We start from the raw sequence: 25,463 nt of genomic DNA on the forward strand, positions 1-25,463 counted from the left end.
TGTCATTAGATATTAAGTCAGTTTAGCTAACCATTGTGTGCTAATCCAAACATGCAGAATATAATACCCTGCTCCTGACCTTTCCCTGCCACCGGGCTCTTAGAAGTTCTTCCTTCTGCAGACCTCAGGTGGTTGTGGAGGGGAACAGCTTTCATCCTCTGCTTGCTCTGCAGAGACCACAGGTCTTGCTCCTGCAGGTGCTACGGCTTGCTTCCCAGCACGGGGAGATAGCACAGGTGCTGTTTAAGCAGGGCAGAAGTACAGGCCATGGCTGTCCTCCTTGATAAATAGTGGGGTGCAGCTCCTTGTCCTTAAACACTTAAAAAAATCTTAGACCTAAAGCAGCAGGGTTGCATGCAGGGCTGCAGGCAGCTACAGGATTTCACAGCCAGCTGACCATGAAGCACCTCCTTGCTTCCAGGAGGCTCAATTGAACATTACCTCTCAACGCCCTCCAGATTATGGGGAAAATTACTGCACAGAAATCTTTTAAGATAAGGCTATGGTTGAGAAACCGTCTTTTAAATGATATTAATTTAAAAATAGAACCACCATAATATGCTTCAAACTTCAGGAGTCAGTTAAAGCATCATTCCCTCTAGTTATTCATTTTCATATTGACACTTCTGCTCAAGCTGATTTGAAAATACAATTTATTAATGAATCTCTCCCCCAACAGGTATTTTGATTGTATGAATCTATTGTATTTGATGTTAATAACAAGCTTTAAGGGGAAGAAAAACCAGGGGAAGAATGCTATCAAAATGAATAAAAATTGGACTGTTTGTACCATGAGAAAATGAGGTAATTACAGCTATAAAATCCTGGTCTTCAAGAATGAAAACAAACAGCACACACGCTATGTGGAAATGGGAGAGCCATTATATTGGGATAGATTCCTTGCCATCTTTTCTCCATAATTTTTTTTAATAATGTGGGGATGTTTTTTGTTAATTTTTTTTTTTTGTTGTTGTTATTAAGAACTGAAACTGTTGAGAATGTTCCTGGCAGCTTTGCAAGAAGACAAGGCTTGGTTTGCAAACATTGTAGCCCAGGAAAATATTTGGGAAGCAGTAATACTACTGCTAGGAGCAGCTTTCGATGCATTTCTTATGCAGCGTTGCAGCCCCCATGGCCAATGGGGGTCCATTTGTTTGTTAACAAATGAAGATTTGTTAGCCTGTCCAATTTGGAGGCAGGCCACTTAAAATCCACTTCCAGGCTTGCTCTTCATTTGAGCATAAAAAGTCATTTAAAAAAAAAAAAAAGGATGTGAGAACAAAGGTTTAATGCACCAGCTCCATACCTCACAGTAGCAGCACAGGCTGTTGGGTTCCTTTAATTGACAGCCATCTGGTTTCCTCTGACACAGGTTGGGCTGGTGTTGCACAAACCCTATCAGATCGATCTGTAAAGTACAGCATTTTCTGTGGAGCCTCCAAAATCCTGCTACAGACAGGACTTGTGTCCTGCTCTGACACCCAGTAGAAATAAAAGGCTGGAGTTATATGCCACCAACTTGCTTAATTAATTGCACGTCTCTGTAGTTAACCTCAAAGGGTGGAAAGCATTGCTTTAAAGAAGACCCTACAGAACAGGTGAGTGAGCTGCTGCTTGGGTGCCTCTTCAAAGGGGAACACCCAGCGAGGCAGGCAGGAAAGCTGCTCCTGAGCTCCATGCTTCCTCCTGGCAGCCTGGGGCTCACAAGGCAAAATGAGCTGGAAATGGCTCCTTTCTGTTGTTAGTTACACAACCAGCCGCCAGCGAATAAAGCTGGAGGTGGAGCGGCCCTGTGAGGTTCTCTTATTAAGCTGTGCCTGATGTGGGTACTGAAAGGACCTTCCCTACCTTTGGTGGTTTTCCCTTTCTGGCCAAGGGCGAGCCCTGCTGCAATGTCTGGACGAGGAGCCGTGCAGCCAGCTGGAGCACGCAGTCACACAGCACCTGTTGGCCACTCAAACCTTTGCAGTCACTCCAGATTTGCACCTTTCTGCTGAAGCAACAGAACACGGCTTCTTTCTGTCCCTTTCTGTTTGTCATTTTTCTCTCTCCTGCAGCATCCAGCAGTTGATGAAGAGAAAAACATGAAAATGTGATTTTTTTCAGAACCGTGCAGTTATTTCTTTGGGATAAGTTGGAGCTCCCAGAATTGTGCCTCCTGCAAATCATCCACTATAAGCCTTGCCTTTGAGCTGTTGCACCACATGCCATGCATTGACCCTAAGCTGCTGGATTGCTGTCTGCTTCCATGGCTGGTTTCTCCCACTGCTTTGTCCATGGCTTTGTTGTGGTTTGGGGACTTCAGTTTGGGATTCGCAAGTTCCCTGTGCTCTGGATTATATAAGTGTGTCTGTGCCCTTCCCTTGTCTTCAGGTGTCAGCAGTAAATGATCATTTAAAGCAGGATTAGGAGGCAGGTTTGAAGGTAGCTGTTGATTTAATTATTCAAAAGGGAATTTATGCATTTAGCACTACCAATTTTTACACTTATGTGCAATTACATCTGCACTAAGTATGAAACTCTGAAATGTCGTCTGTGCCCAACTCGTACAAGTCTTTGTCATTAGCACTGTAAGAATTAAGTCAGCTCCTGTAATCAGCAGCAGCAAATATTGTCGGACAATGTATAATGGAAATCTGTGAGAGCCAATATTTAATGTCTTCAAATGAGAAAAGCATCCAGGGTAACTTTTGAAATCGCTTCACTTGAATTCAGTATATATTCAAAAAATGTTAAGGTAAATACTATGGTATTTTTATCTGATAGCTTAGAATTAATCTTTGGATTTCTTTATTACTTTTTTTTCCCCAAGAAAGAACCTTTAAGTAATGGAGAAACAGGGGATTCATATTGCTATCACCCTAAAACATGACACCGAGAGAAGAATGAATTAGAAATAATTCCATTTTCATGTTTAAACCATTTGAATCCCAAATGCTTTTAATTTAAATGCTGTAGGACTTAACGCTGTAAGTTAACTTGGGGTCGTTTAATACATATATAAAAACCAGGACAAAAGCCCACTGCAATGTGTTGGTCTGCCGTGGTCTGGGCTTCCCTCCCACAGCTGCTTCCAGGGCTTTTCTTTATTGCTGAGCATTTCAGAGTGCTGCTTCCAACTCAGTCGTGTGTATGTTAAGTAAATGGCAGAGCAGCACCGAACTTCAGACCATCAGTAGATTTCCTTTGCTGCGTTTGGGAGATCTCTGATGTTTTTAAAGCTCACTGCCGGCTAATCACAGAACATTCATCAGTTTAAACCAAATTCAAAGAGTATCACAAAGTTACACCTGCTGAAGTCTTTAATTAAAGTGACTTAATCTCTAGCAATCTCTACATACATAGGCAGAAAGTAGCTGTCTTTAAAATGTACTTTGAACTGCCATTCATCTAGAAATCAAAGATTTGTAAATGAAACTTGGTGTGCTAGACGTGATGAAGTTGGACTGGAATGCCTTCTTGTTGGCATAGCCTGGTTTTCCTGGTGCTGCCAGCCCTGGGAGTGTGTTCTTATTGGGAATTATTTATAGAGGGTGAACATTAAAAGGCTCTCTAAAAATAAATGTATCAACCATATATCATCTGAAAAGTATTCAAATATAGATTTGGGCACGTAGTCGAGAACTGCTCCTCCCATTAGTAAGTACTTTTCTGCCGTTAAGCAATTGCGGTGTCTAATTAGTTGTTATTTTGAGGTGTGATTATGAAACTTGTATTTCTTCTTATTTTTGTTTTGTTTTGTTTTAAATCTGGTGAAGTGGGTCAGACAACTGAATGCTGTGTAATGATAATCCTTTCTCCTTCCTGGGTCCTGTCATTAGCTGGATCTGCTTAATTCAGCCCTCCTTCCTTGCTGGCAGTGGCAACAGATGGCCTTCACTTTCTTTTCTGTGTTAAAAAGAGGTTGGAAGATTCCATCTCCTCAGCATTAAAGGCTGATCTTGGGATCACTGAGGTTGGAAAAGGTGACTGAGATCAGCCACTCCAACCTCCAGCCCATCACCCCATGGCCTTTGTTTGCTGGGTACTCTTTAGCATTGGTTCCTCCTTTTTCTCAGTTCTCAGGCTTTCACCTACAGACGTCCCCCAGTATTACTGAACAAATGTATGGACGTTCTTGTCCGTATGCTTTGTCTGCTACAGATGTGCTGAGCTCAGTTACTACCAGCACTGAGTGCAGGGAGCCCAAAGGGAGATGAGCATTTCTTGATAACGCGGCGTTCTCAGACATCAGCTCTGAGATGTTTCAGACATTTGGTTTTGATTTTCCTTCCACCGCCTGCAGAGCTCACCAAACTCGTTTGGGCTGAGAGGAACAAGGCAGTGCAAAGAGCTTTGGCTTGCTTTAAATGTGGGTAGTGGTGCTGTTAGGATGCAGTTACATTCTCAAATGCTGTGTGCTTGGCTTCTTTCTTTTCTCTCTTTTTTTCTTTAGACACTTTCTCTTTCCCTTTGTACTCTGTTTTGTTTAGAGTGATAACTTTACAACGTTTTTGTTTGGGATGCTGTTATCTCTTGTTTATAAACGTTTGAAGGAGACAATTACGTGTGTCCTTCCTGGGGTCTAATTCTACTGTAATGTAAAGGACCCACCGCAGCAGCTGAGGAATCCTGGTGCTTTGCCCCAGGAAAATGAGAGCTAACACCTCTCAGAGCTGCACTCAGGGAAGGGAGCAGAGCGGCAGCTTTGTATCTCCTTATGCAAAAAAAGCCTTTTGTGTAATTCTGCTGTGCAAAGGCATGAGGAGTTTTCCATGGCTTTAGCATCTGGCTAGTGAGCTCACACTGCTTCAGCTGCGTCCTGCAGGTAAGGAGCCTCTTCTGGGCCAACTTCAGCTTCTGCAATGCACTTACTACTGTTTTTTGTAACAATGGCCCCTAAAAATGCACTGATTGCATTTATGATTGGCCTTTGGTGATGAATTTAAATGAGAAGCTTGTCTTGTTCTAGCTGATATCTTACTCAGTATATCCCTTCTGTCGTTATACACGGAGCAGACTGTATGGTGATCGTGGTTGAGTATTTTAAAGTAATAGAAAACAGACAGAAAAAAATTGTTGCATGTTTAAAAAAATCATAAAATGAAAGAGGAAGTGCATCATTTATTATAACACCGTGTAGACTAATGAAAAACATACTGTGGGCTGGAAATTTGTAAAGAGCTGAGCTCCAAAAGTTTCCATTCCCAAAAATGCCTCGGGGCCTCCGGCTGTAAGCTTGTGGCTAAAGAGGCCCTATGGTAAACTGACATAAAAAGTAACTACTCCATAAACATTCAGCTCCTGTTTCACAATAGCTGGAAATAAGTTTTTAGAAAGTGTTGCCTGTTGATACTGACTATACTTTATCAAAGTGAAGGGAGGCGGTGCGTTCACGGCTTGAGCATCAAATTGGGATTTAAACAGTGGGGAGATGGTTGTTGGGTGCAGAAATGTTGTGTTCGTTGTGCAGAGGAGAAAATGAAGAAGTCAAAGCGGTTTGCTGAGCTGCAGAGCTGCACTCGGTGCTGGCAGGGCCGGTGTTAGCATTAAATGATTCCTGGCTCTGGTCCTTGGCTCATTAAGCAGCGAGAGCAGCGCGCTCTGGGCAGCCTTTGTCAGCGCGTAAAAGCCTTTCATGTGGGCTGTGGGCTTCCAGTGTTAGCTGCTGTGGTGGCCTGCTGGTGGAGGTGGGGAGGAGAGCATGACTGCCTCCATTCCTTCTTGGCAGGGAGGACAAGCAGCTCGCAGAGGTGATGCCAATTCACTCCTCCAGGTGCTGATGTTCCTCCAGTCTGTTTCTGCAGTTTCTCTGGAGTCCTTGAGTGCCTGAGGATCATGGGCTGCATCCCCCAAGTCTAAATTTCCCAAAGCTATAGCTGTAGTACATTGGAGGAATCTCTGTATGAGCCTACATGGGCGACCTGTTTGAGCTCTGAGGAGGAGGTGCAGCTGGGAGTGAACAAGGTGCAGCTGCCTTCACTCACCCCTCCAGGGGGACTGAGTGAATTTCCCAGTACAATTTCACAGAAGTAAATAGAAAATAGAAATTGCAATGCTGGTCAATATTTTCACTGTTGTACATTGATAGAAAACATACAATAAAGCCTGTACTCACATGAGGTGCAGTCCAGAAGGACGTCACTTGAAGATAGAACCACTGGAAAGGAAAACAAAACAAAAAGGTGAAACAATTGCTCTTAAGTGGTTGAGAAGCAAATTTCATCCATTCTGATAAAGAGAAATAGGTTTTATTTATCTTCCCTTCCACCACGTCACGCTTTTTAGCACTTTTTTAGTATTTACGATACAGAGAGTTGTATCAGAAAGTTGAGAACATAATTGTTTGCATGCTTGGCATTGAATTGCTGCGCAATACTGCCGACTGACACAGCTGAACTGATGATAAAGTGAGTGAATCACTGCGGTGTCAATGGCAGTATTTACATTTTTGAGGTGAATTGAGGTTCCTGAGCAAAAGCTGTGTATTGATGTGAAGATAGAAACACACAGCTTCCTTCTCCCTGACAGCTCACCATGCTGGGTGAGAGCTGAAGCACAGCATTTCCAGTATGAAGTATCTGACATGTAAGGAGATGCTATGACAGATGTCAGCTCCGTTGTTGCTGCACAGGGCGGTGGTTTTGGCACGCTGTGTTGTGCTCCATCACTTGGGTTAGCCAGGATGTGTCTGCTGCTTTGTGCAGTGGGAAAAGTGATGGAGAGAGTTAAGGTGAGTGAGCTGCAGCCACACGAGGGAGGGATGTGTGGCTGCTTAGAGCATGGGCAGCATTTCAGTGTGCTGATGTAACTTATCTAAAGGAGAGGCATGAAGTAAAGCACTGATTACCTGTTTCTTACAGTAAAATAAAAATAAATAAATACATTCATAGAATCACAGAGTTGCTCACGTTGGAAAAGACCTTGAAGATCAAGTCCAACCACAACCTGACCATACTGTCCTGATTTTAACAACCCTCCTCTAAGTCATGTCCTGAGCACCACATCCAGATGGTTTCTAAACACATCCAGGGATGGTGACTCAACAATTAAAGAGGTTTAAGCATTTTAGCTTAGATAAATGAATGAACCCATGGTGTCAAATGTGTGTTTTCCCCTATAAAGAAAGATTAATTAGTTCAAGGGTACTTAACTGTGACTGAATGTTGAGGGAAGCGGAGTGTTTCCAAAGAAACGTTATAAGATAGCATGCTGCACCAGCTCCTGGGCTGCAGGCCGTCCAGCACAGCACTGCTCACGCTGTACTTAATTCCTTCCTTAATTCCTTAATGCCTGCAGCATTTTCCAGGTGTGGTTTCACACCCCACCTTTTTTTTTTCCCCCTATCACTGGCTCAGATTTAGAATTCACCACTCCTGACAGTTGCCTGATGGACACACATGTTCACACAGCGTGGCTCTGGCATCCACAGAGCGCTGCCCGAGCCTCGAGCTGCTCTGCTCTCATTCATCCTCCCTGCTTAAAAGACAGAAGGAGAAGCAGCTCCGTTTGCAGTAGGTGTGGGTGTTGTGTTTGCTGGCACTGTGTCTGTGTGGCATTGGAGCCCCTCTGTCCCGTGATGAGGAGCTGGGGCCGTGTCAGGGCACTCTGTGAGCAGCCTCAGTCGCTTGGCATTGGTTTGTATGGCAGGAGAAGCCCTTTTGTAATTAAGTCGCCCATGTGTTTTGCACAGTGCTTAATTCCTGCGCTGTGTGATCGGATGAAAATAAATCAGTAGCAATTGCTTGGCAGCAACCTCCTGCAATCATTTGCTCTGAAGAAACTCAGCCCGCGGTAGCATTAAGTGAAGGAAGGGGTTTGGCGAGGACACGAAAACCTTTCCTTTTTTTTAATGTTCTCATGGGATCTTTCACTTTCACACAGGCGAGCGCCCTGCTGGCCCCATGGCCGTGATGTAACACTGCTGTCCAAAGGCTGTCCCAGCTGTGGGGTGTCACAACCTCTATTTCCTCATCTTAGATTTGCAATCTGACCATATGATTCAGATGAACCACAACTGCCCTTGCTTTAACGTGGTGTATTTGGTTTGAGAATACCATCGTGTGCTCTGAGTTTGAGCTCCTAAGCAAATGAAGCTGATTTGCACTGATGAATGGGGAACACTTACCAACCTGGTTAAAAAAGAAATCTGCAAGGAAAGCTGACACAATTTTTAACTCATTGGAAATACTTCATCAACACAACCTTAAAAAGAAATACAGAAGATTTTTAAGTAAGAGAGGTATTTCTGAAGCTGAGTGTAGCTCTGCAACAGTACTTGTAAGAGCAATTTCACGTGCTGATGGGGGTGTTGCTGCAGACAGGGTTCAGCACAGAGGCTGAGGAGCAGGACTGGCTCTGTTCAAAATGTGATTTCATGTGGGCTCCTGTTCTTGTGCAGCTTACAGACAGGCTTCTGGATCTGAAGGAAAGCCAACCGGATTTGTAAAGATGCTTATCATATTCTCTGGCCCTGTTCAGATCACAGAAAATATTAAGGCTGACAAGCCTGGCTTGATATGCTTCTCAGTGCTTTTCTGCTAGATTACAGCGTGCAGAGCTCAGCCCAGGCACTGGTTTGCAGCCTCTGGAGCAGCAGGCTTGCTGCCGTGGGTGCTTCATTGTAGGCACGTGTGTCTGCTCTGCATCCATATACAGGCACTGCAAATAGCAGCACCAGGGTTTGGTGCATTACAGGTGACTTGTGTATGATGGAAATCTTAATTCTGCCAGCAAACAACTTTAATACTGCGATGTCCTGATTGATTCTTGGTTCCCGTGCATAAAGCATGTCAGTTCTTCTTTCTTGCCCACGCTTCTTAGCTTCCTCTGTCCCACTGAGGTGGAGGCACATCACAGTTGGGCAGGGGGTTATTTCTTGTTGGTTTGTTGTTCCTTATCTAGGGGCACCTGAGTCCTGGGAAGGCAGGCAGGAGAAGTGCTGTGCCCAACAGGTAGCTCCAGAAAGGATGGGGTGATTTAAAAATGTCAGAGGAGAGAGCTGGCTTTGTGTCTGGCATTGGTACACAGCACCAGTAGAGGTGAGGACTGCAAGAGGGAGGCAGATGGGATGGAGCGTCCTGCACTGCTCTGAATGGAAAAGCACCAAAGGGAGGAGTGTTGAGTGTTGTTACACCGAGCAGAAGAAGTGGATTTCACAGCGAGGTGGAAGTGGTGCAGCACGATATTGCTGCAAACAGGTTTCACTGGCCCACCCCTTTGTTTTGACATAAATATGCTAAAGCTATGGAGAGGCATGAAGGCCAGGTGAGTGTTTCAGACCTGTAGCAATCCAGATTCACTGCTGTGCTTTGAAGCCTGAGCTTGGTGTTTCATATTTTGTTTGAAGACTTCACCATTTCACGTGTAGTTCTGCCCTGCTGGCATTTCCCTGGTTTTCCTTGCAGAGCTCCAGAAAGCACAAATGTATGAAGGTTTTGTGCAGTGCCTGTACCTCTCACAGCTGCCCATTCTCCTTTTCTCTGCAGTGGGCCCAGTTTCCTCAGTGCTGATAACTAGCATCTTCACATCAAATCTGTAATTAATACAGCTACTTTAGAAATAAAGGCATTTGCACTGTGTTACACAGAGTGGCACTTGGCGTGTCTTTAATATTCCCTATTTGTGCACGTACAGATGATGACAGTTGAATTAAGGGTTTGTAGTACACCAGGTCTCACATTCCAGGGCTGTTTGTTTCCAAAGCTATACACAGAGCTTTGCCTGGGTCATACATTTCTCTAGGTGAAATGAAGGCTGATTAGAATTTTAATACTAAGGAAGGAAATGGTCTTGGGTAGTGCATTACAGAGCAGAAGAGGCCTTCTGTTAATACACAAGAGTATCACTGTTTTCTTAAACTTTGCCTTGCTACTCGATTCCTGCCTGTGCCTAGAAATCATAACTCTGAGGCCCCGTTTGATAATGCTCAATGTAATCCTTGTCCTACTTTAAATCATTTCCAGTAGTAAATAATATCTCAATTATAAAACTGCTAGATAATATCCTTGTGCAGCCGAATGATAGGCAGTGCTACAAGCTTTAGTGGACGAACAGAGCCGTGACGCTGTATCACATTGGCCCAAATTGCTTCTTTCTCTCTTTAAATTAGATGAAATCTTTAGATTGGATGAAATCAAGGGGTTTTTCTCGTGAAATGCTTTTGCTGTGACTCTGTGTTCCTCTCTTCGTGACATAAACGGAGCTTTCAGTGCTGCAAAAGATTGCTGTGTGTCAGCGTGTGCTGCTCATGCTTGTTGCACATTTATGGCAGCCGTACCAGCGCAGCGCCGAGTCACATTCTGGCATTAGGACATGAAAACTGATGCTTGTCCCTCGGTATTTCCGAGTGTGTTATTAGTGTGCTACAGCTAATCATTTTCTTACAAGGGAATGAAAAACCTTCCCTTGTTTAGATGCTACGTGTGTATTTATAGGCCCATAATGCCCAAATAGGGTGGTAAGAGTTGGCTGCTGCTCCTGTTGGTTTCTGTGGTTTTGTTTCATTGTCCAGAAGAAGTGACAACATTCTCAGCTCCCAGCACCCATCAGCGTGGTTTGTCTGACAAAGAGTGCCATCTGTCTCTTTACTTGGCCCTTTAAATGTTAGAATTCATTCTTTATCATCAAGAATTTTTGTTTGCCGTTCTCACATCCTTAGAACATCTCAGCAGTGGCTCTCAGAGCCCTGTTTGTCTCACTCAGTGCTTTCTGGACAGTCTGTTTTGCAAGTCACTTCAGGTTGTTTCCGTGATGAAGCTTTCTTATTGCGTGCCATTTAGGCACGTTTGATTTCGCAGCTAAAAGGACTGAAGACTAAAGGCTCTTTTTGTATGTATGCGAGGTGTTTTGCAGCCTCCTTTGTTTAAATTCTGGTTATCAGTCTGGAGAAAGAGCCACGGAAATGCTGCAAAACTTGTCATCTTCTTAGTGGTTTTAGTGGCTTCTCCTTTGCAGCATTTGTTGCATGTAGATTTTTTGCACGTTAGCCAAAATCAGACTGTTTTTATGACTGAGCTTCCAAACGTGTTGAAAACGTACGTTGCCATGTAATTTATTGTACAGCACTCAAATAACTTTATATACCGAACATATGCTAAACCAGAACTCATCAATGGCATCTCCCTCACTTTAACTTTTAAAGTGTTTCTTAGATAGAAAGAAAGACAGGGAGCTCTTGGAACGGTCCAGAGGAGGGCCACTAAGGTGATCAGAGGACTGGAACAGCTCTCCTATGAGGAAAGGTTGAGGGAACTTGAGGGGCTTGTTGAGCTTGGAGAAGAGAAGGCTGTGGGGAGACCGCGTTGTGGCCTTCCAGTATTTGAAGGGAGCTCATAAACAGGACTGGGAATGGCTGTGTGTGAGGGTGGATGGTGATAAGACAAGGGAGAATGGCTTTAAACTGAGACAGGGGAGCTTTAGCTTGGATATTAGGAGGAAGTTTTTCACACAGGGTGGTGAGGCACTGGCACAGGTTGCCCAAGGAGGCTGTGGATGCCCCATCCTTGCAAGCATTCAGGGCCAGGCTGGATGTGGCTCTGGGCAGCCTGGGCTGCTGGTTGGCGACCTGCACACAGCAGGGGGTTGGAAGTGGATGAACGCTGTGGTCCTTTGCAACCCAGGCCATTCTGTGATTCTATGGTAGATCTGAAACCCTACAGCTTGTGTCCTGCTTTAACTGCTGAACTTGGTGAAGGACACAGGCTGCGTACCGCTTTGGCAGGCATACGGACATGACTTCTATCTGACCCTGTTGCAGCACAAGAACTATTCAGCCTGCTTTGACTGTCATCCAAATGCAACCTCATTCTAAAAAATCTAAAATGAAACCAGGAAATAGTAAGGCTTTCACTATGGGAGATGAATTTCAGAAGCCTTTAGAGCCCCATACGCACTTTGAAATAGGTGATGTTTCCGACAGCCCTCAGTGTGGGACTGAAGGCAGTGATTTTATTTAGAAGGCAGGCTGTGGTTTTTGCCATTGTGCTTTCTTTTTGGGTCATAAATTTTGCACAGATTTAACACGAGTATTGCTACTGGTGTGTATTCCTTTCCCCTCCACGATGTGTTTTACTTTTAAACGTAATATTTTACATATTTTGGCATACCTGTTCCTCCCTGTTAGAGCACTTCTGTTCCTAAAGCATTTCATTTCACCCTATCAGGCATCTTCACAACAACCTGTTGGAAGGATCTGGCTCAGACCAGCTGAATGTCCTTAGGGTGTGATGAGCTCGGTCTGAATTCCCCTCTGTGTTGCCTGAGGGGCAAAAAGTCTTTTTGAAACAATTTGTTCTCTTTCTAAATAGGTAACTAGCCCAAAGCGTTTCAAATATTTGTTCAACCCTTCAAATATTGGTTTAAGTTTATAAAACAAATTAACCTGATGTTCAAAGAATCAAATGTTTTGTACCTGAATGCTTTTCTGTGTCATTGGTCCTATTGCAATGACTCTCAGTACTTGGGTCAAAATGAAAGAGCCCTCTGATGAAAACAAAATGCTTTTGCAACTGGGATGAATCTCATCACTTATTGGCTGCACGCACATTGAAATAGTGCACAGGTATGTTTGAATTTGAGTAGTTTCACTTGGGAAGGCTTTATAACACTGGTAACGTGAGGCATTTTTTTCATGCAGCATACAGTGCAGAAGCTAACCAGTGCCTGCTATAAATTCAAGTGGCTAAAAACCTGACAGCTCCCATTGGAGTCTGTCTGCTTCCGTTGCTGTTTGTTTCCTGGATGTGGTTTGGAGCTCTGGATGGCAGGAAGTCGTGGTGTGTGCCGAGCTGGGGAGTAACGGCTCCAAGAGCCTGAGCACATCTGAACAGAGGGAAGAACGGAGCAAGCAGCTCACCCAGCAGGGCTGGGAGCACGGAGGGACTCACCTTGTGTGGAATAATTTCAGTGTTGTGAGAAGGGGAAATCCGCATGCCTAAAAACCTACAGATAGCTATATTGGTTATCTGTTGTTAATGCTTGAATTTACTTGCTTATGTCTACTAAAAAAATTGCTTTTTCAAAATGCAGTTGTAGCAAAAGCATTTGATCCTTGTTGTTCCATCCTTGTTGTTCCATCCTTGTTGTTCCATTCCTGTTGCAAATGTTCACCCACTGAAATGCAATTGCAAGGGTAAGGAGAGAAGAGTCGAATTGGATTCGTGATAGACCGATTCTTGTTTTGAATTTGAATGCCAAAAGATCTGTGATTATTTGGGTTGGCAAGCAAAAAGTCATCACTTCCTTGTGCTTAAAAGGAAGGATATGCATGGCAACATTAAATATTTTACGCTTCTGCTTCTCTCAAGGAATGGTGTCTTAAGCAGAGAGTGCAGAAGTGATCCCATGTTCTGTCCAGCCACACGATTCCCCCCTTTACATCACCTCCTTTATGCCACGGCCATTCCCAGACTTGGGTGTGAAGCAGCTTTTGGTGGGTGTCATGGTTTGGTCGTGGTTTGGTCATGGAATGGGGAGGTTGTTTGAACTCAGAAGAGTTTACAGCCTGTACGAATACTGGGGCCAATTAGGGGGAGAGGCAGGAGGGCACAGAGCGTGTCTTTTGGCAGCAGGACCACCTTATGGTGGCTTAAATCATTCCTGAAACTATTACCTGAGATCCTGTTGTTCACCAAGAAGCTCTGTTTAGAGACAGAACAGAGAAGGTGGCTGTATAATCTTTTACTGTAAGCAAAATACATCACATCTAATTTACAAGCATATTGTTTGGGCTGCTGCTGTCACTGCGTGACTATATTTCCTCCAGTAAGTTAATGATTCCTATTAGAATATAATATGGATATTTCAGTGTAAGGCGGGAAAGGAAGAAATCAGAGCTCAGGGTAATGACATTAAGTGCTTGGGTGTACAGCCAGCTTAAATGGACTCACAGCTGCTTAACATGTGCCCTCTGCCTGAACTCGCTTTATCACTCCGAATCTGACTTCTCTCAACGTATAAAAAGTCGATGTGATTGATTGCTGGTCATGCAATATTTGTGTATAGGTTCAAGAATATAGAAAAATAGAGCTGAAAGAAAGAATCCTGACATTTTTTTCCCATTCACTAAGGTCACGTAAAGTACCTCTTTTTGTTTGCTGGAGCTCGTGGTTGCTGGTTTTGCTAAACAGCAATTGCTGAGTGATTTAGAGAACATCTCCGCTCTTTTGTTTGGATTTCATTTGCAGAACCAGTTAGAGTTATAAAGCTGTCAGCTGAGGAACATTCTATATGTTCTGTCAGTGAGGGCCTCATGTACACAGTTCATATTTTTCTCTTCATTTTGTGTGACGTTTGTGTTCTCCAGTTCGTAGCGCCGTGCCGCTTTGGATAGAAGGCGGCCATCCCTGCAGCCCCGCGGCCTCCTTTGGAGCAGGAGGAACCTTCAGAGTAATTACAAAATTCCATTGCAGATGTAGAAGAGTGTTGCCTGAGCGGCTTCGTGCTGTTCTTTAGGCTTTCTCTGCTGCAGGGTTTGCTGGGTGGAGGTGCACTGGGGCTGTGTGAGCGCAGCCAGCTGGGGCAGCTGCAGTAACCTGCAGCAGAGCTGGCTTGCAAAAAGGTATACAAAGCAAAATAGTTTGGGAATGTTTGATTTTTTTGTCTAAAGATGCACTGTATGGAAGGAGAGAACGTCATCCTGTAATACATTTTTCTGGCTGGACGTTTGCCTGAAAGTTAGGCAACTTGAAGGTGAGGAGTTCCACCTCTGCTCTGTATTTGTTGCTTTGGGCAAGTTGTGGAGTTTGCCTTAAAACTGCCAACGTGAACCATGCTTCCTGCCATGACAGCATTTCATGAATCAGAATATTATCTTTTGTTTCCAGTTGTATCCCAAAGCTAATTATAGTAAGGTCTGAGTGTATAGGTACAGAAAAATGGAATGATGCTGTAAACACTTTCCAAGGCAGGAAAAGCAAAGCTGGAACCGATCATGGATTTGCACATCACGCTCATGTAGGGTGGAAGGGAGGTCGGCAATCCCAGGCTGGCGTGGAATTTTGTGAGTCAGTTAAGAGAAGTCAGTGGCAGATTTTGTGGAAGCTGTAAGTAAATGCAGAGTTCATGCAGGGGATTTGTGAAGATGTGAGAAGTGAAATATTTTTGTCACGGTTCGTTGAGAGGAAGCCAATACTACCAGTGCTACCTTGCAACCTTCCAGTATGGTTTTTGCTCCCAGTATTCCAAGGGAAAATACTGATCTCTAAAGATGGCTTAAAAAACAGAAGGGAAGAAGGGAGTACCTCTTTGCCTAAGCAGATTTTCTTTCAATTTAGCAATTGCAATTTTATTAATGCATTTTAGGGAACATCTTGATATTCAGCTTAATTTTCAATAGGAAAGTACAGCAGTGTAAAACCAAAGTGAGCTATAAATTCAGTTCACATAAATCATAGTGTTACCCTTATAAGCGTGTGTAAGTTGGTTGTTACTGAAATGTAGATGAATCAAATGTTATTGTAGGATAACTTGCTAGCTGTCTTAATTTCAAAGCAACCACAACTTGTTTTGTGCTGCATTCACTCTTTAGTATGGAGCGTGGAAACACAAACAGCTTTTGTGGAGTTTTTCTACTAAACAGTCAGCAGGTTTTAATGTAGGGTCTTAAATTATAATTGTTTTCCAATTTTCTGCTCCTTCTCCATAACGAAGGCACACATGATGCTATAAAAACTCACAACAGAATTAAGGGCAATGTTGCTAAATAGGATTCAGGAAGAGATTGCACTTTAATGTCAGAGACGTTAAGAACGAGCAAGCTGTGGATGGAGTTTTCTTAAGGAGCTCTGAGGAGACCACGGCAAGCTGGCAAGTCATGAGTTCTGGTTCTTGCTTCATACCAGCTGTGTTTGGTCAGCCAGAACAGGTTGGGCTGATGAAGGACTCGACGTGAGCCAGCAAGGTGTGCTCACAGCCCAGGGGGCCAGTTGTATCCTGGGCTGCATCAAGGGCAGGTGATGGAGCTAGGTGAGCAAACCAGGGTGTGATTGTGGGTGGGAGGGCAGCAGGCAGGCCGGGAGGAAGGCGAGGTGCTGCAGTGTGTGCTGTCTCCTGGAAACATCCTTCCTTTCCCTTTCTCTTTGAGACCAAACTTGGATTGGAATGTTCAATGGGAATGGAGCTGTGCAGGAGGTATGAATGCAGCTTTACAGCACTTCTTTCTTCAAACAGGTTCACGCAGGTGGTCTATTCATGGAAATTATACATATTTTGCAGGAATAATTATTTCACAGGAATTGGGAAGTGAAGCTGTTGATGGTGGAGGTGTTTTGCCTATAACAAAAATTTTCTTCCTTAGTGAAACCTATTGGAATTATAAGGTAAACTGCCTTCCTTAGGGATCAATACACATCTGTTTTTCATTTAAGAATTAATCTTCAGTTTCACTGGTCTTTCCTGTAGATCAGGGAGGAAATGCACCTTTTCAACTGTATATTTAGTTACGTTCCATTTTTTTGGCCAGGATAGGTACATCACAGGGAAGCTGTCACTTGAAATGGAGCAGACTAAATATACTCGACTGAATGACTCCAGCACTGTCAACACAATCCACTGGTGTAATTAAGAAAGGAGATATCTGAAAGCTTTGCAGTATTCTAGAGGTATCAGATCATGCTGGTTCAAAAGGGATGGAAACTCTCTTTTTCCCAGTGCAGACACAAGTATTATGTTTCGCCCAGGACTGCTTACCCTGGAGCCCAGCACATCCCAAGAGCTGCACTTTGTTGTTGTCATCATTGTTGAATTTCAGCCTCTTTGGAAGAGTCATTCAAATCGTTTCGTAGAATTCCAGACCTCTCCTTTCATTAAGATGTAGAGAGGAGAGATAAAAACGAAGCGTTTGTCCTTGTGCCTATGAAAGTATTTCACCTACTTTGGTGATGATTGCATGATCTTATATGCTGCTTTCAAAAAGCTCTTTTACCAGTGTGTTTTGTTGTATGGATAACTGTCATGTGTTATTAGGATCTCTTGACCATATTGCAGACAGCTGAGGGCGAAGTGCTTCTCATGATAAGAGGTTATCAATGCTAGCTCTAATTCTATGATTCTAGTAGAAATGTGGGAAAGACACCCACTGGTCCTATTTTGTTGCATCCAGCTCAAGAAGCAACACGGGGTTCTTCCCAGTCTCCATAGTGTAAAGGAAGGGTTTCAAAGACTGGGTCACTGCTCAGTGAATCTGCTTAAATGCCACTGGGCAACTGAAAAATGTGGACAAATCTTGCTCTGTGGTATGGCAGCTACAGTACCTGTGTTTGCTTCAAGCTGCTTCTAAGAGAATGCATGCTGCTTTTTTTCTCTGTTGTGTGCTTGAAAAGAACACGTTCTGTTAACAGCATGAGGGAATCTCAGACCACTTTGCTTCTGAAACATACAGCTATCAACACATTCCCCTGCGCTCTGCTGTAAAGATGATGTGTATGTATTCTGCTGGCAGACTGTTGGGGAGGAATATCATTAGAACTTGAATGATGTGCATTGTCTGTCCCACCCGAGCTTTTCTTTTTTGAGATTTTAAGAAAAGACTTCAGTGGCTTCCACTGCATAAGGATAAATTTAGCCTTGAGAGCAATGGAAAACAGTCCTGCAGGTTGGGGGGATGTGATTGCTCTGAAGCCTCAAACGGGTGCTGGGATTTCTGCAAGGGCTCTGCAGGGACAGACAGATCACTGATGGGATTCTGAATGCTGTGACAGTACAGCGAATGGTGGGCCTGTGGGTATGCCCCAAAAGTCAGAAGGGACCATTTTCTCTTCTGAATCGCTACTTTGGGTTTTTCTGGTTCTTCGTTTTCTTAGATCTGTAATTTTTTTGACTGTTTTTCGCAAAGAGTACAAAACTGGACTGATAAAATCAGTTGCAAAGCTTCTTGGTGTTTAAGGATTGCTTCCGCAACGTTTGTGCTTTAAGAAGTTTCAGCAAACCTCTCTGCAGAAACAAGACCTAGTCACATAGATGTTCTCTACATCACTTTAAAGCATGGCCCTCATTTACATTTCCATGTAAAATCCAGGCACCCCTGAAAGGCTGTTTTGCAGGGAAGAAGCAGAGCTGCACCTGCCCCCATACAGATGCACTTGCTGAGCTCCCCTTACGCCCTGCCTTGGGGCACTGCAGTGGGAGGCATGGGGAGGGCTGTCAGCCTGTCAGACCTTGTGCCTGCCCTCATGGGATGGAGGCTGTGCAGGTTCCAGCTGCTCGGCCATCCCACTGAGCTCCTGCCATCGCTGGGAAAGAGTTGGAGCCACCATCATTTTTGCTGACCCAGCAAAAGGCAAGTTTTGATATCACCTTCCATGCCTGGCCGGTATCTAGGTAGATTATGTTATTTAAAGCTGACCAAAAACTTGTGAAGGACTGGGGGGTCCACAGTCATGATCTGCATCTTTCCCATTTTTATAGGGGTAGTCTATAGGAAAACAGCGTGCACTGAATTCGTGGTAGGATAAAAAAGGTTTGAGTAAACCTATGTTGATCGTTCCTGGACAGTGTGCCCCAAAGCCCCTTTGGCTGTATTAAAGGATGGTTACAAACTCTTTGTCAATATAATAACCCAAGAAACCCACGTGCATGCAAGTAGTTGTATTTCATGGTACAAACCAGCACATTGAGCTCGGTGCAAGTATGGAGTGTGTGGCTGCTATGGCGATTAAAATACATAAATAACAAAGATAAGTATGGACCCCATTAGAAATTCATTACTGGCAGCCTCAGCGCGGCTGCGTCCCATCGCTGCGAGCAGCCCAGGGCTGTGCTCCAGCGCGGGGGTTACGCAATGGCCCCGCACCACCTTGTCAGCGAGCAAATCCGACCCAAAACTAGCAAACAAAGGGCTTTTGTGCGCGTTTTGTAGCTCAGCGAGGATCAGCGGCCCCACGCAACTTTCCGGCAGGACGAGTTTAGCGCCGGCACACCTGGGAGGGGACCAGGAGGGACGCGGGGTGCGGAGATCCCGGTCCGATACCGGGCGCAAAGCGGAGAAGGGTTAAACGTGGCTCCTGCTTACCTGGCTCTGCGCTGATGTGCTGCTGAGCGCTGGGCTGCCCTACGGTGCAGGTCGCTGTGAGCTGGGCTGCTGGCTGCCAGCAGATCCGCAGGTCCCCTGGCTCGGCATCCTCACCAGGACGCGGGCTCCCGCTGGCTCAGATGGCTCCTTCTTCCCCGTGCTCCCCTACCATCCTCCTGCAGGGCTTTCCCCTTCTGGGTGCGGGGCAGTGCACTTGTCCGGTGAACTTCTCCGGGAGGGATTCGGTATGCACACAACGCCGTGGTTCTGTGAGCAGGGCGGCAGGAGCCGAGGCGCTCCCTGCCCTCAAAGCCCGGTGCGAGCGCTGGGAGCCGAGCAGCTCGTCATGGTGATCCGAGTTTAACTTCAGGGGGGAGGGAGAAAGTGCAAAGCAAACTGAATGCCGTAGTGGAGGTTTCTCTCTTCCCCCACTGGGCCCCTTGCCGACTGTTTTTATTGATTTCAATCACTGGAGGCTAGCGAGCTCGCAGAAGAAACACTGTGTAATGTGTTCTTTCCTGGCTTTCATTAAAGAAACTCAATGCAGTGCGGTCACGCTGCCGAGCGCGCCTGGCAACCTGCCTACACCCTGTGGTACCTCTTTCATTGGAGGAGATGGAGCTCGTGGTTTGTTGGGTTTTTTTGGTTGTGTGTTTTTTTGTTGTTGTTGTTTCCCTCCCCCCCCCCCCTCCAGCACTGATTTCAAAACAGCTTCTCTGCCTCTACCTTCGCTGAGTCCACAGCCAGATAGAGCCGGGAGGGGCCGTCAGCACCCGGGGGGGACGATGGTGTGATAGCAGCCTGGCTGCTGAGACAGCCTCATCTGCTTGTGAAAATCCCCCCGTGCACTGCTGGCTGCGGGGGCTGCGGGTGAGCCGCGGGGATGTGGATACAAATGCTTCCCGAGGGTTCCTTTTTTGTTTTCCCCTTTTTCTCATTTCTCTCTTGCCCCGATTGGTGAATGTGGTTTAATTAAGGGTTCTCAGCCTTAGTAAGCAAAATCCTTCTGCAAATATTCAAACATTCCTGGCAGTGCTGGAGTTGCAAATGAAGCAGAACTGCATTCCCTGAGCTGCAGTCGTGCCGTTGTCTTAAATATTTGTGTTGCATTTAGGACTCTGATACTGGTGGAGAAAAATGAGAACTAGAATGTGGTCCTAATTTATGCTTTCGAGCTTCATCTGTTACAGTATGTACTTTACAGGAGCAAACAATCTATAAAGTGGAACGCAACAAGCTCCTTTTGTAAGGCTTATTGCTCTGCGTGCCTGTAAATGCTTTCATTTAAATTAGTAAATAGCTGGATTTCTTCTTATTCAGCAGTGCCTAATGATTACACTTGATGTGCTCTTCAGAATGGGGTGTAGGTCTGTGCAACACGTACAGATCACATCGCTGCTCATTGTCTGATCTCAAGGTGCACCCATTGCAAATGACAGCTGCAAATTCCAGTGCCCCCGATTGCCGTGCCTGTGTATGTAAGGACATGTTTGTTTTGCTCTTTACATTGACACAACTGCTAAAAAAACCCTTTCCTGGATCAGGAAGATAAAAAGCTTGTTCTTATTTAAGTCTGGCTTCCTGCAGAACTTGTTTGAGGCTTTTCTGCCTGGGTTGCATCCATACAAACCTTTCCAAATCAACTCAGTGTAATGTATTCCCAGCGTTTCTGTTGCCAAGAGCTGAGATGTCAACAACAGCTGGCTTTCATGAAAAATGTTAATTATTTCTTTGTACGATATGTAATTAAAAAAAATCTCCCTCTGTAAGTCCACAGAGGAGATATAAGGCAATGTATTTCCACAGCCATTTACTTTGAATCAAAGCTTGCTTTCTGCGTGGCAGTGAAATGTTGTATGCCCTTTATTTTCACAAGGTGCTAAATGATAGAACATAGTTATTTAAATCCAGTGTGACTGTGAACTATTTAGTGTCAGTTCTATAGCTGCGGTTGCGGTGCGGCTCTTTGGCAAGCCTCAAAGAGTAAATCATTTGTCAGCCTTTCTTTTACAAACCTTGCATCGAAGGATTTGCCAGCTTTTCTTCTTTGCAGGTTTTGATCCGTGGTTATAGATTCTGCTTTTTGCAGTGGATCTGGGGGTGGCCGTGTGCGTTGTGTATGGCAGAAACGTTTTGTGTGCTGGGATGATAGGCAGGGCACACAGGGGCAGGAGGTAGGCAGAGCCTGTTGTGTGAGGGGCCAGTCGTCCTGGGCAGCAAACAAAGCCACTTTGAGATTGCTCTATGTTAAAGGTTATGAAATAACATCGGCTTAATGAGCAAACAGAGCGACACAGTGCTGCTACTGTGCAGCGAGCTGTATCCCCGCTCCACCTTCTTTCTCTTTGGAGTTCACAAACGTGAAGCCTTCTTTATAAGCCTTATTTGTCACTGTCGGGCATGCTAAAATTGATTCCCCCGTATTTCTGATGTTGCTTGCTTTGCTGCTGTGCTGGCAGAAGGAGATAGCAGCTCTCTGACTTTGGGAGGAACTGGGCTCATTGGTGCTAACAGTCACTTCGGTTTCCTTCCTTTCTCCAGCCCTCTTCCTGTCGCCTCTGCCAGGTTTCCTCTTCCATCACCTCTGCTTTTCCAGTCCCTCTCACTGTAAGGGTTGGTATTCTCAGTTTGGAACTGCTTAGCAAGATTGCTTAATCAATCATCGAATCATAGAATGGCTTGAGTTGAAAAGGACCTCAAAAATTTCAACCTCTTTGCTGTGCAGGGTCACCAACCAGCAGACCAGGCTGCCCAGAGCCACATCCAGCCTGACCTTGAATGCCTCCAGGGATGGGGCATCCACAGCCTCCTTGGGCAACCTGTTCGTGTGCCTCACCACCCTCTGCGTGACACTGCTACATCCCCTGCTCACTTCAGTTTGAAGTGGTTCCCCCTTTATGAGAGGTAAACTCATTGCTAAAGTCAACCTGTAAAGTATTTATATGCGATATTTTCAGATAACAAATAACAATGGAAAGTGTTAACTGATCTCTAAAACGGCCACAGCTGAGGCCTGTGGAGTTTTTGAGTCAGATGTCTCAGATTATTTATTTATTCTGTATTATAAAGCCTACATGCAAATTGGAAATTTTGAGGCTGGCACTGATGAAAGGCTCTATTGGCAGTCCCAGTCCTTCGCATGCAGGGCGATGTAGTGTGGCATGAACCCTTGCAATCTGCTTGAAGACGTCTGAGCTCATGTCTTCTTTCCCTCAGAAGTACGACAGTGATTTTTCTGAGCACATAAGCTAAAGATCCGAGGGTCCTTTTCAAAACATGGCACCCAATGGCAATCCCCCTTTTACAGCCCCTTTTCAGGCCTTCTGGAAAACTTCCAATGGAAGGCTCCCACCTCCTTAATCATGCCAGAGCGCTGCCTCTCCTCTCAGTGCCACTCATTCAAGTGTGCTGACCTGGCCTGACCTCGTGGAGATGGAGACCTAATGAGCCCACGGCCCAAGGTGCTGCGGGAGCTCTCTGCAGGCTTTGCACATAAGCAGGCGTTGTGGTTTTTCGTACGCACGTGTTTTAAATTTATCACGTCAATAAACAAGTGTATGGCACGCTCAGACAGGGCCTTTACAATGGTGCAGTGAGGATAAATTGCAGCGCTACAAATTGCGGTGTCACGTTATAAATATAGAAGGAGACAACGTGGGATATTTATGGCCTCGGCACAATGGAGTCCCCTGTTGGTTTTTGGGTTTAGCGTTTGGGTTGCTGTTAGTTTTGCTTCGTGTTGCTTTTAATTTAAATAATGAGCTATTGCTAAGAGTTGGAATCTGAATGGCTCACAAACTTTGCACGCATCTTCCAGAACAGCAGTCGTGCTAATGGGACAGGGAAAGCAAGATGAAAAAATAATGCTTCTGACTTGAAGGAGAGATGCATCAGTAGAGTTCCATAGCAGAGGGCGTTTAAGTTGAAGGAAAAGCTGGGAGGCTTTCCATTTCCTGGCAAGCTTTGGGTTTGCTTTCTTTTGAGTCCCACATTCTGGGGAAGATTGGTTTCTGTTGTGCTGTGTTGTGTTCGTTTTATGATTGCTTTTATAATTATGGTAAAACTAACTTCAATGGAGAATGTGCTCCCAAACGCATACATTTAATGAACCAACTGAGACTTGAGGTTTTCACGTTAAAAACCAGTCAAGGACAGACTGTGGTACGCAGTGCTAATCAAGGATCAGAGTGCATCTGCAACAAGAGATGTCTGAGCAAACTGCAGGACGCGTGCTGGGAACTCCCAACAGGAGCTCACGAGTCCCATTTTGGTTGGACCAAATGATGGTATGTGCTATGGGAAGGGTACCTTAAGCTGTAAATCCTCACTCGTTCAGCCCTGGAAAGGTTCCAGCCCCGAAGGGAGAACAATGCTCGTGTTTCAGATAGCCCACAGTGCCCAAATTGTTAGGCTGGAAACAAGCGTTGTGAGGGCCTGGTATTTATGTTGGGACCCACTTATGGAGAGGGAGCAACTTGTTTTGTTTTTAATGGAGCAGTCGGGAGAGGGATAAAAAGCTTTTTGATAATGTGAGGAATGTGTGGGGGAGGGGAAGGTACAGAGATAGCAGTTACTGTAAGTCCAAGGCAGCGGAGGCCTCTTTATCAGAGCAGCTCTAATGATGTGCCACGGGCACTTTATTTGAAAGCTTCATGGCTTGCAGAAAAGTAAACAAATTCATTACGTTATTTTTAAAGGAAGATTAAGCGTAGTGTGTCGTCTGTCGGACAGCTGCTGCAGTCATCTTTCACAAACACTTCATGCACGACCACCCTCGGTGCTCAGGGCTGTGGTGGGGCTGTTATTTCAGTGAGTACCACCGTGGCTTTTCCAATGAAACTGTTGCTTCCTGCAGAACAGTTACATACCTACCTTCTCCAAGATGTTATTTGAGGTATGAATTGTTATCCAGGCAAATGCAACATGCATTGTTTTTTTTGGGGGGGTGAATGCTGGCTTTCCATAACAAGAAATTAAAAGCATTTTAAACCAAACAAAAAAGCAAATCCTCTTTACTGCCTTTTATTCTGACCTCCACTTTCGCATCCTTATTTGGTCTTTGAAAACACAGAGTTGAAAGGGTGGGTCAAAGTAGGCTTAGCTGATGCAGGAATTAACACTGAACCAACTGTGGTGCTCGGCAGGTGCCTTTGCCAGATCAGACTGCATTCAGGTGCTGCCCTGTTTACCTGGCCTTTGCTTTGCAGGTCAGCAGCAGTAACACTGCTTAGCAGCTGGGGAGTGCTTGGTGCTCATGCTTGGGAAGCATTGGGTCCTTAAACCACAGCAAAGGCATCACACTTCTGTTTGGGACTGTGTGAGCTCTGTAACTATCAGGCTGGATGTGGCTCTGGGCAGCCTGGTCTGATGGTTGGTGACCTTGCACGTAGTAGGGGGGGTTGAAAGTAGGTGATTTTTGAGGTCCTTTTTAACCCAGGCCATTCTATGATTCTACGATGATCATGTAAGCTGGGAATTAGCGCCATCCCTTTGCTCTTCATCTTGGAAACTTTCAAACCGAGAGTAAGAGTCTCATTTGCAAAACTTGATGGCTTTGTTGTTGTCGTTGTTGCTCAGTTGTATCTGAGAAGTTGCACAGCAGAGGTGGTTTGGCTGTGTCCAATTCCTCACTGCTTCCTGAGATGCTTTCTCTGCATTGTCCTGGAGGTCTGTCTAAGGTAACCACAGAGCCCTGCAAAGGCTAGATCTCAGAACACCTGATAGATCTGAAGGCCCGGTGGATCTGACATTTATCCTGGAGCGTCACTGAGGAGAGGAAGCACAGACACTGCTGGTTTTGGACTGCAGAGTGTTCAGACAGGAAAACAAAATGTACTGAGATGTGGAAATCACGGGGGAACGTTGAGTAACAGCGATTCAGCTGGAATTTTTCATGCTTCCAGTTGGTACTTAACAAGTCAGAGGGACTGCTGCCTGGAAAGATGAATGAGCAGTGCTGGGAATCACTGGGGTATGCCTCGGCTTGTTGTGGAGCAGCTCTTTATTTCTACACTGCGTGATCTTACCCTGATCAACTCAGTGTATTTGCTGAATGCTCCTCTGCTGCACGTGAAACATTTTCGTTTTCAGTATAGTTCTGCGTAAATTTTTAGTGATTGGGCTTTCAAGATGAATTAAGAACTGTTTTGTCTGAAAGTGTGTAGAAGTTCCAACCTTGAGGTTTATATCTGTAGATCTGTTTATGCAGGATTGTGCATGTTTACCCAGGATTGCCAAAGGATCTCCTAGAGCTGTAGGAAGATGGTAGATGTCACATCTTCCCTTCTGGCAAAAGGGAACTCAGGCCCATGGTTGGAAGAGAGAGGTTTTCTCAGTCCAGGACAGTGTGATCTTCCAGTCCCAGTCTTAAGGGAGCACTGTTCCCATATACGTGTGTATGTGCTAAAAAATTCCATACCCTCCCTCCGCTGTGAACAGCCTCTGCTGCACATATCCCTTGCTATGAGAGCACAAA

The 25,463-nt window shown here is 45.0% G+C and overlaps 2 protein-coding genes and 1 long non-coding RNA gene across 9 annotated transcripts in view; 2 read left to right on the forward strand and 1 right to left on the reverse strand.

Moving 5' to 3' along the window:
- GPR146 (G protein-coupled receptor 146) overlaps window positions 1-19,113 on the reverse strand; it is a 32,471-nt gene extending 13,358 nt beyond the window's left edge. The window contains 2 exon segments of the mRNA XM_052679915.1: window positions 6,098-6,139; window positions 18,989-19,113. The gene's annotated coding sequence lies outside the window, so the exon portion shown is untranslated.
- The window catches only part of CUNH7orf50 (chromosome unknown C7orf50 homolog), a 101,636-nt gene that overhangs the window by 57,496 nt on the left and 18,677 nt on the right, over window positions 1-25,463 (forward strand). The window contains exon 1 of one of the 7 annotated variants that reach the window (XM_052679896.1): window positions 17,955-18,923. The exons of 3 other annotated variants lie outside the window; for them this stretch is intronic. In XM_052679896.1, the coding sequence (XP_052535856.1) occupies window positions 18,660-18,923 (264 nt within the window). In that variant the 5' untranslated portion in view covers window positions 17,955-18,659. Of the gene's footprint in view, window positions 1-17,954; window positions 18,924-19,497; window positions 19,616-21,946; window positions 23,275-23,855; window positions 23,883-25,463 lie in introns of those variants that run through there. 3 more of the 7 variants (XM_052679900.1, XM_052679899.1, XM_052679901.1) reach the window with 3 other exon arrangements.
- On the forward strand, window positions 12,385-13,041 carry LOC128079046 (uncharacterized). The gene is made up of 2 exons (XR_008205953.1): window positions 12,385-12,545; window positions 12,624-13,041. It is a non-coding gene; the product is annotated as an uncharacterized LOC128079046 (long non-coding RNA).

Source organism: Tympanuchus pallidicinctus, unplaced genomic scaffold (genome assembly GCF_026119805.1).
Source record: "Tympanuchus pallidicinctus isolate F22 unplaced genomic scaffold, pur_lepc_1.0 scaffold18, whole genome shotgun sequence".
Classification (NCBI taxonomy): Eukaryota; Metazoa; Chordata; class Aves; order Galliformes; family Phasianidae; genus Tympanuchus; species Tympanuchus pallidicinctus.